This window comes from Merops nubicus, unplaced genomic scaffold (assembly GCF_000691845.1).
Source record: "Merops nubicus isolate BGI_N331 unplaced genomic scaffold, ASM69184v1 scaffold6697, whole genome shotgun sequence".
NCBI lineage: Eukaryota > Metazoa > Chordata > Aves > Coraciiformes > Meropidae > Merops > Merops nubicus.
Genome location: NW_008619494.1, coordinates 2,546 through 12,939, shown reverse-complemented (window position 1 = coordinate 12,939; position 10,394 = coordinate 2,546). Strand labels below are relative to the sequence as shown.

The 10,394-nt window shown below is 46.2% G+C and overlaps 1 protein-coding gene across 1 annotated transcript in view; it reads left to right on the top strand.

The window, feature by feature from the left end:
* The window catches only part of ZC3HAV1L (zinc finger CCCH-type, antiviral 1-like), a gene marked incomplete at its 3' end in the record, with an annotated part of 9,613 nt that extends 1,095 nt beyond the window's left edge, over positions 1-8,518 (top strand). Inside the window, exons 2-5 of the mRNA XM_008943801.1 lie at positions 225-357; positions 7,277-7,529; positions 7,639-7,721; positions 8,138-8,518. Of these exons, the coding sequence (XP_008942049.1) occupies positions 225-357; positions 7,277-7,529; positions 7,639-7,721; positions 8,138-8,518 (850 nt within the window). The remainder of the gene's footprint in view (positions 1-224; positions 358-7,276; positions 7,530-7,638; positions 7,722-8,137) is intronic.
* Positions 8,519-10,394: the final 1,876 nt, after the last annotated feature.

Genomic DNA, 10,394 nt, shown 5'->3' with positions numbered 1-10,394 from the left:
TGTTATCTGAACACAGATGTTCTACTTATCAAATGCACACAGATAGACAACAATTAGTGTGATATGTATGTTTTTCTGCACCCCAGCTACAAGTTGCTTAAGCATGTTTACAGTCCTCCTCCACCATTCCTCTGCTATTTTTCTATGCATGTTATCTGAGGCTCTTCTTTAAATCAACTTGACTGAGGAAGTAAACATTGATATTTCTTTGTATTTTCTTGCAGATCTTGTAAGTACTCCCATGACATCAGCAGTGCTGAGAACAGGAAAGTTCTAAAGACCCACGAGTTGTCTGGCCTTGATGAGAATGAGCTGCGAGTGCTGCTTCTGCAGAATGACCCTTTCTTCCTCCCTGATGTAAGTTGTTCTTATTTTTGCTTTTGTTAATTAGGAATGGGAGAGGGCAGGAGAATGTAAAGTTCTGTTCTCAATTCCAAGTTGCTAAGATGTGCAACAGTGATATTATAGAATCATGGAATCACAAAGGTTGGAAAAGACCTCTAAGATCATCAAGTCCAACCATCACCCAACACTTACTGTGACCATTAAACCCTGTCCCCAAGTGCCACGTCCACACGTTTTTTGAACACCTCCAGGGATGGTGACTCCACCACCTTCCTGGGCAGCTGTGCCAATGCCTCACTACTCTTTCAGTAAAGAAACTCTTCTGAACATCCAATCTAAACCTCCCCTGGCATAGCTTGAGGCCATTTCCTCTTGTCCTATTGCTAGTAGAACAAGAAAAGTTAAAGGTTAGCCTGACTGTAGTATGAATGGGAATAACTGTGTGTGAAAACACTGGAAGAAAGAATATATTCTTTCTTAATTCTAATATTTCACAGCCAGGGCTGTTAAAGTGCCCTGTGCTTATAACCCCCCAAAATAACAGCAATAAAACTGTTAAACATTGAGGAGTGTGTTGGTTGTATAAACACCAGAAGGCTTGCACTTGGGTAAGAGCACATCATCCCTGACTGTCAGCAGAAGACCTGCTGCCTGAGAGCAGGGAGTGGCCAGCAAGGCTCCAGCCTGCTCTGTGTGCAGTCCCTGGTATCTCAACGGGATAGCCATAAAGTTACTCAAAACAAGCAAACAAAAAAAACACAGCAACTTCACCAAGGAGTTACAGACCGTGAGGTAAGCAAGGCAGAAGTGAAAGAGCACAATAATTCTACATGCTCAGAGGATAAAAGGCCTGACCAAAACCAGGTTTGATGGCTCTTACCCAAGAAATGCTGGGGAGTAGGAAGCCAGGGCCTGTTTCTTTTTCAGCCTCCACAGGTGCTGTGGTTTAACCCCAGCCAGTAGCTTAGCACCACGTAGCTGCTTGGTCACTCCTCTGCCTGCCTGGAGGGGAGGACAATGGGGAAAAAACCAAGTAGAACTTGTGAGTTGAGATAAGAACAGTTTAATAATTGAAATAAAACAAAATATTGTTATAATTATAATAGTAATGAAAAGGAAGATAACAAAGAGAGACAAATAAAACTCCAGAAGGACAAGATGCACAATGCTGTTGCTCTCCACCTGCTGATCAGTGCCCAGCCAGTGCCTAAGCAGTGATCCACCCTCCTGGCCATCTGCCCCTGGTTTATGTACTGGGCATGATGTTCTGTGTTGTGGAACATCCCTTTGGCTAGTTCAGGTCAGCTGTCCTCCCCATGCTCCCTAACAGCCTCTTGAGCCCCTCCTCACTGTCAGAGCATAAGAAGCTGGAAAACACTTGGCTTAGGATAAGCACTACTTAGCAACAGCTAAAACATCAGTGTGTTATCAGCATTATTCTCACACTGAATCCAAAACACAGCACTGAACCAGTTACTAGGGAGAAAATGAGCTCTATCCCAGCCAAAACCAGGACAGTAGGTCTCTGCATTTTGGTGCTTGAGGGTCTAAGGGAAGGAAGAAAAATCTATGACAAGATGACCAAATGATTGCAGTCAGTTTTGTGTAAAAATCTGCCCCTTCCAAAGTGCACTGAGCTTTTGTACACTGCTCTTCTGTGAAGTAATCTCTGGTTTGTGTGCCAGCCATTGATTTTATTAAATTTGGCTGAACAATCCATTATGGTTCTGTGTGTGTGGGGGCAATGCTGCCTTCAAGGTGTGGCTGTTAAAAGCCAAATCCTGTTCTGGCTGCAGATTGAGAAGTAAGCAGAGCACTGCCTGTTACTCTTGTCTTTTGGAGGCTGTAATCTGTACAGATCTCTTGGCATCACAGTTCTATTGTTTCCTTATTCCCTGCTGTGACAGTGCTGGGCTTTCACAAAACAGGATTTTTGTGTGTAGTGTTTTAATATGTTGTGCTGGAAAATTCAAGGAGGGTGGTGGTGATGAGCAAGGAGGATTAATAATCTTTGTGGTGCTCAGCTGCATCTAAAACTTAAAGTGTTTCTTGTTTAGTTACTCCCAGTAATGAGCAGATAACAGCAACCATCATTGATTGGTATTACTGATTGGTGTTATCTGGGGTACAGAGTAAGAAAAACACAGGGACACTCCAGAATCAGGGTTTAGAGTAAGAAAAACACAGGGACACTCCACAATCAGGGCTTTTACACTTTCCCTCATCTTTAAATCTCTGGGAGCTTTGCTTTATAACTTAAATGCCTGGTATCTCCACTACCCTGAAGTGATACTCTGTGTAAGGGATGATCCATATAAAATTTATTTTTAGTACTCTCTCAGCTTTTACCTGATTCTGTGTTTTAGTTGCTTTTTTTCCTTTACTCTCTTGAGCAAGAAGATGCAGTTCCTATGCTGTGGCCCCTAAAACCAGTGTCAGACTTAAGTCTTAGGCTTTTTTTGTTAGTTCTTAAACCACCTTCGGGCTGTGTGACCAACTGTACTCCCTGGTTCTGGTTTTCATTAGCAGTATTCCTGGAGGAGAAAGTTCCTAGAAAGGAGAGGATATCAAAATTAAGGGTGAAAGATTGGGTTGGGGAAAGAACTGTTAAAGAAGCAATGATTTTAAGTTTCTCTAGAAGCATCCAGAGAAATCTATTACTCCTTTGAACCAATGGACTGCTGTGTAAGTTTTTATCACAGCCCTTAGGCTGGGCTTGATTGTCTGTCTCTGGTGAATGCTGATCTGTTTGTTTCCAGCTTCGTAACTTGAACAGCTATCTCAGTGTTGAGGGGTGGAGAAGCACGTTTATAGACTTATTTTTCCTGTTAGGTAGAGTCATAGACTCACTGTGGTTGGAAAGGACATCTAGGATCATCAAGTCCAGCCTTCCTCCCAATATTTCCTTAACCACTAGACCACAGCCTTGAGTTGTACATCTACTCAGTTTTTGAACACCTCCAGGGCTGGTGACTCCACCACCTCCCTGGGCAGCCCCTCCCAGTGCCTGACCACTCTCTCAGGGAAGAAATTCTTCCTAATGTCTAATTGAGGTCATTTCCTCTTATCATATCATCAGTGATTTAGGAGAAGAACCCAATACCAGCCTCAATACAGTCTCCTTTTGGCCATTTCCTCTTGTCATATCATCAGTGATTTGGGAGAAAAAACCAATACCAGCCTCACTACAGTCTCTTTTTAGGGAGTTATAGGGAGCAATAAGGTCTCCTCTCAGTCTCTTCTCCACACTAAACAACCCCAGTTCCCTCAGCCATTTCTCATGAGGCGTTTTCCAGCCCTCTCACCATCCTCTCTGCCCTTCTCTGGACCCCCTCCAGCACCTCCATGTCCTTCTTATCCTGTGGTGCCCAAAACTGGACACAGTGCTCAAGGTGCAGTCTCACCAGTGCTGAGTCCAGGGGCACCATCACCTCCCTGCTCCTGCTGGTCACACTGTTTCTGACACAGGCCAGGATGCCATTGGCCTTCTTGGCCACCTGGGCACACTGCTGGCTCATGTTCAGTTGGCTGTTCACCAGCACCCCCACTCAGATGAGCAGGCACTCAGATGAGGCCTGTTTTAGATGAAGGTAACATTTTGAGTAGTGTCAGGCCTTCAAAGCAGAGGAACATTGTTCTACTGAGGAAAACCATCCCTTGGCAGTGGTGTAAGATTTGAATTCTTCAGTGAGTGAAGTTGCAAATCATCTCCCAGAAGATTGTTTGTTGCTGCCTAGCACTTGCATACGCTCTGATACACAGATCTTAGAGTGCTCAGTAGATTACAAGCCCTTCTGCCTTCTCCTTGGACAAAGCTGGAAACATGAAGCAACTTGCCAAAAATGCTGGAGTAAGTGAATAATTGCTTTAAATTGGTAGGTGCTGGTACTTTTGGATCTCATTGAGAAAGGCACGTGACACTTAAAAGATACATACCTGGTTACTATCAAAGGTTATAATGAGAATAAATCTTATGTGTCCCTTCTGATGTCCTGGTAGCAATACAGCACAAGACAGACCTCTGGCAGGACCATGGCTTGCTGTGCAGAATTCCCCTCCACGGTGAAGTTCAGCACTCTTGCTCATCTCCACATCTTTGTAATGTTTTTCTGGAAGGAAACAAAAAAGCCCCCAGACCCAAAGCTATTGGTCTTGCATCCATGCAAAACTGAATGTTCTAGATGGAACACTGAGGTTCAGTGAGAACATTATGCTCTTGCAGATCTCTGCAGGAACAGGCTCTACAGGTTGTATTGTTGGAGGCAGTCCGTGCCCGTGGCATGGTACCTGCTCTCATTATGTGGCTGTCACTAATGATAACGAATGAGCCTCTGCAACCAAGGCACCCAGACAAACTGCCTAGCTTTGCTAGAAGGTGCTGTCTTCTATGAGCTGAAAATTGGTCCAAAATTAATTTACCCAAATTAATCTGGTCCAAGAGAGTGATGAAACTGCTGGAGGAGCTCAGCAAAGTGCTGAAGGTAGGATTCAGTAGGACGATGAAGGCCCTGGAACATCTCTCACCTGAGGACAGGCTGGGAGAGCTGGGTCTGTTCAGCCTGGAGAAGTCAAGGCTCAGGGGGCTGTCATCAGTGTTTACAAACTCCTGGAGGGGAAGGTGTAGAAGATGGGGAGGCTCTTTTCAGGGGTGCCCAGGGTCGGAGGTGATGGGCATGAAGTAAAATGCAGGAGGTTCCATGTGAACTCCAGGAAATGCTTTTTGACTGGGAGGGTGACTGAGCACTGGCATAGGTTGCCCAGAGAGGTTGTGGAGTCTCCACCCAGAGGTATTTAAAAGCTATCTGGACATAGTCCAGGGCAACCAGCTGTAGGTGTCCCCAAGCAGGGGAATCTCTGCTCAGGCATCTAGAGCACCTCCTCCCCTTCCTCCTCCTCACCCTGGTGTCTGCAGGGCTGTTCCTCACACTTTCCCACCACCTCCCCTCACTACTGTGCAGCATTTTGCCCTTTTCCAAATGTTTTCCATTGGTGCCACCAGCTTGGGTGATGGGCTCAGCTGTGTCCTGCAGTGGGTGTGCTGGAGCCAGCTGTGTCCAGCATGGGGCAGCCCCTGGCTGCTTCTCCCAGAGGCCACCCCTGCAGCCAGCACCTTGCCTGGGCACCCAGCAGGCTGTAACACCACTGGTAGCATTTTGTGATGCAGCACAGCAGAAACAGACAACTGATAGCCATAGATGCAAGGGGGCAAATGGAAAGTTGTGATATACCTGTACAACAGGGGAGAACACCCAGAAGTCAAATCTGGAAGATAGCTGGCAAAACCAAAATCCTGCAGAGCAGGCAGGAAGGGCATTTCCTGGAAGCAGAATAACCCAGGAGAACAAGGCAAAGTAGAACAAGTCCAGATTTCCAAAATAAGATGTCAAAAGCAAATGAGAGCATTCTTGGGTGGGGTGTTAGGGGTAGAAAAGCATAAAGCATCCACAGTGGTGGAGAAAAGAAAGGAAGAAGATAACCCCCTTTGGTTTCTGCTTTGCTCAAAGGCTAAGAACCATCAAGGACAGCAGCCATCAGTGCTTGCTGCAATCACATCACTTCTGTGGCTTTCTTTGCTCCTATCTAATTTAGAGGAGGTTTCTGAAGGCCAATTGTTCTGTACATGGCACTGACTGGTAGCAATGAGAAGTTTGTATTTGGTGATGGCTATCATTAATGAGTAGGAATCCAGTAAACTTGATTTGCAGTTGAAAGTGGCCTGATTTTTCTGTCTTTTAACCAGTGCCATCCCAGCAATCTTTAATTCCCTGGTTGATGTATGAAGCTCTATATGTTCACTTGCAACACAGCATAAAAACTGTCTCTGTTGCTTGGAGCAGGGGTTGGGAGGGGATCTGTGGCAGTTGTGGTGATGTTGGGGCTGTCTGCCAGACAGCTGAGTCCCTTCCTCAAAGCAGCTTTCTTGCTACAGCCTGCTCCTCTGTGCCATGGGAGCAGAAGTGTTGCTGTGGTGCTTGGTGGGCAACACGAGGGAGTTTTTTGGGTGTGATTTGTTCCCTATGTACAACTCACTGCACATCTCTTTTTTTTGGTGGATAAAAGCATTCTTCATACCATTTTTAGATCATAGAATCATTAAGGTTGGAAAAGACCTCTGAGGTCAAGTCCAACCATCACCCAACACTACCATGACCATTAAACCATGTCCCCAAGTGCTACATCTACACATTTTTTGAACACCCCCAGGGATGGTGACTCCACCACCTCCCTGGGCAGCCTGGGCTGATGCCTCACCACTCTTTCAGGAAATAAATTCTTCCTATATCCAATCTAAACCTCCCCTGGCACAACTTGAGTCCATTTCCTCTCGTCCTGGGAGAAGAGACCAACACTCACCTCACTGCAGCCTCCATTCAGGGAGTTGTAGAGAGCTATAAGTTCTCCCCTCAGGCTTCTCTTCTCCAGGGTGAACAACCCCAGTTCCCTCAGCCCCCCAAATCTTCAATGCAGAGTAAGCTTTACAAATAGGAAGGGCAAATGCAGTTTCAGTTCCATGAAATAATACCTCATTCGACAGAGTATACATGTTTTTATGGAGATACTTGTTCTTTTTTATGATTTTGGGGGTTTTGTTTTGTGTTTTTTTTTAATAAAAAGGCTGTAAAGCAGTCAATTGTTGTGCAGCTGCTTGCTTAGGAGTGCCAAAAATGAACGATTGTTGGATTGACTATTCTTTTTCTTCAAAAAACCCACACCCCATGCACAACTTCAGAACTGAAAATGCATGAGTCAGCTGAAAATGCCTCCTCTTCTTGCAAGAAATCTGTCCACATTTAAAAAGTTCCAGTGAACACATGCCTTTTAGTCACTGTTTATCTGCTGTTAAAGCTGCATGCCTGTAGAACAAAGAAAAACATTGCTGAATCTAATGTGCTTTTCCCTTTCGTATTGTGTCTGTCCTCCCCACTTGTAGGTCTGCCAGTTTTACAACAGAAAGGATAGTGCCTGCAACCATCAGAGCAACTGCAGCAGGCTGCACGTGTGTCGACACTTCCTCCATGGGGAATGCAGATTTCTCCCGTGCAAGAGGTCCCATGACCTCTTGAATGCCCATGCACTGAGGGTGTTGGAAACTGGAGGCATTGATCCCAACACAGCTTCAAACATCCAGACTATATATGATCACAAGCACGTGGAATTCAACAAGGAACTGAAGAGGGGGAATGGTGAGTTGTAAGAAACACTGGGTTAATTAGGATTCTGAGTTTGGTAGAGGTAGAAGCTGTTCTTGCCTTACCTCACTGCTAGACCCCTTCACCCTTTCTGTGCTTTCAGTATCCAACTACAGACGACAAGAACACTTACAGAAAAACCCAGCAGCTATGAGGAGTCAAGACCTGAAGATACCTTTGCAAACAGTGAGCTCCCTGCTGCATGTGCTACCTCCAGAAGGCAAACATCATGGTAAGTACCAGCTACCTCCATGTGGGACCAGCTTTCCCATTTCCCCTCTTACAACATGCACATACTTTTTTTTTCCCCCCTTCTGCTATTGATCTGTGTTCAGGTATGGACTAAGTCAAGGCTGAGTCATGTGGGAGGTAGAACTGCATTACTGTTGCCTAAAATACTGCATGCAAAATTGCTATCCAGTGGCTGCTGCTAACTGGCTAGCTGGGATTTGTAACCATTACTGCTGATCTGTTGTACCAGCAGTGGAGGGCCAGGGGAAAATTTTGTGTGGTGGACGTAATCCTCCACACACAAATTGGGACGTTGCTAACCAGCTGAGGTTCTGGTCCAGCAGTGCTCTTCATTCAGTTTCCTCATGCAGGTCTCAGTAGCAATGTACCTGGTCAGAGCCAACACCCGTTGCCAACAGGAGCTGGAGGTAAAGACGAAGGTGCAAGAGCTGGAGGTAAAGATGAAGGTACAAAAGCTGGAGGTAAAGATGAAGGTGCAAGAGCTGGAGGTAAAGATGAAGGTGCAAGAGCTGGAGGTAAAGATGAAGGTGCAAGAGCTGGAGGTAAAGACGAAGGTGCAAGAGCTGGAGGTAAAGACGAAGGTGCAAGAGCTGGAGGTAAAGACGAAGGTGCAAGAGCTGGAGGTAAAGATGAAGGTGCAAGAGCTGGAAGAAAAGACGAAGGTACAAGAGCTGGAAGTAAAGATGGAGGTACAAGAGCTGCAGATAAAGACAAAGGTGCAGGAGCTAAAGGTAAAGGTGAAGGTCTGTTTCTAACCCTCCAATCTTGAGATCAGTGGTTCTCACTGGGGTTTGATTTCAGGCAGCCCTACAGCTCCCTGTGGTAGTCAGAGTAGAGCTTCTGTGCTTACCCTGCTGTATGCTGAAAGCCATAGTACTGCATGGCCTGCAGAGGAGTGTTGAGATTTCTGCACTAGCATTGTGCAGCATGAGGGGGGATAGCCTGGGATTGATCTCTGACTGTTCTGGATGCATTGCTTCCTTCCTGGGAAGAAGACAGAGTTGTATCTCTGTGTGTGGTATCTTTCCTTGCCTTCTGTCCCCAGGGAATGGATATAGCTTTGTCAGCAGAGCAGTGTTTGGATGTACCTTCCAGTGAGTGAATAGGAACTTGTAAATCCCCTGTCCTCCTGGGCAGAAGGGTCTTGGCTTCAAAGCCTGTTAGAGTCCAATACACTCTGAACAGGTTCTTTTAGAGACTCCATGCATGGAAGGTGTAATATTTAATGTCAGTTTTATTTATTTGAAGATAGTTGATGTGACACGTGTCAGCTAGGCACCATGTAGCCACTCAATCACTTCCCCCTGTTCCCCAGTGGGGCAGAGGAAGAAGAAAGAATAAAAGCAAGAAAACTTGAGGATCGAGATGGGAAGTGGGGGGAAGCAAAGGCTAAGTGGAAGAAGAAAGAAGAAAACAAAGCAAAACAAGTGATGCAAAGGCAGTGTCTCACCACCCCCCATGGGCAGGCTGATGCCCAGCCAATTCCTGAGCAAAAATAGCCAACCCTTCTAAAACTCCCTCTTCTCCCTTTATTGCTGAGCATGGCATTGCATGGTATGGACTGTTTCTTTGCTTGGTTTGGGGTCTTCTGCCTAGTTGTGTCCCCTCCCAACCTGTTGTGTAATCCCCATTCTATTCCCTGGGGGCAGGGTGAGAAACTGAGAAAGCCTTGATGCTGTGCAAACACTGCTCAGCAAACACCAGGGCATCGTTGTGTTACCAGCATTGTTTTGGTCAAAATTCTAGAACACAGCATCCTATGAGCTGCTGTGAAGAAAACCAGTGCTCCCCTAGCCAGGCCCAGTACAGTGAGACTGCTGATGGAGCAGAGTGATGCAAAACACACGGGAAGCAAAACACAGATGTAAAGCTGCACTTCCCCAAACACAGGAGTTGCAGTGGGGTGTGATGACAATACCATCTGTGACTCCTGGTACTGGTCTGTATGATGTGCTTGCTGTCATGGCACTGGGTGTCCCCTTGCCCTGGGAAGGAGTACGTGGGTTGGAGCCAGCCCAAGCCTATTGCTCTCTTTGAAATTCTTTTGTTCCTTGTTTAGCTTTTACACCCGTGTGTTCTGGGCTGAGGGCTGTATTCACTCCCCCCGTGCTGATCTGGCAAACCCAGGGAGAAGTATTTGTACTGCCAGTTGATCTGCTCAGCTCGCTCAGCCAGTTACCTACAGCAAAGGCCACCCTCTGGTCCCCTTTGTGCTGAGACCAAGTCAGCTCCTTCGCAGCCGTTGGGGTCAGTCACACCCTGTGTTGCTCTCTGAGCTTCGTGGACATGTCACCCCTGGCCACCTCCACTGAGACTTCCTCCATCCTAGGAGTTTACTCACTAGTCCAAAGCCCTGTTTCGTGTGGTGGGCTGTATGGGGGATAGCCAGGTCCTGAGAGTGCTTGACTTAGCCAATGCAGTCAACTCCTTGTTATTTCTGGGATGAAATACCAAATGCAAAGTCTTTCTCCCAGAGCTGTATTTTGGCAGGGCAGGTAAGGACTAATGTGTTCTTTCCTGTAGATAAAAAAGACAGTTGCTCTGCTCAAGCTTCGAAAGAGGACAGAAAAGATCAGCAGGATGAGATATGTGTGTTCTACCTCTGGA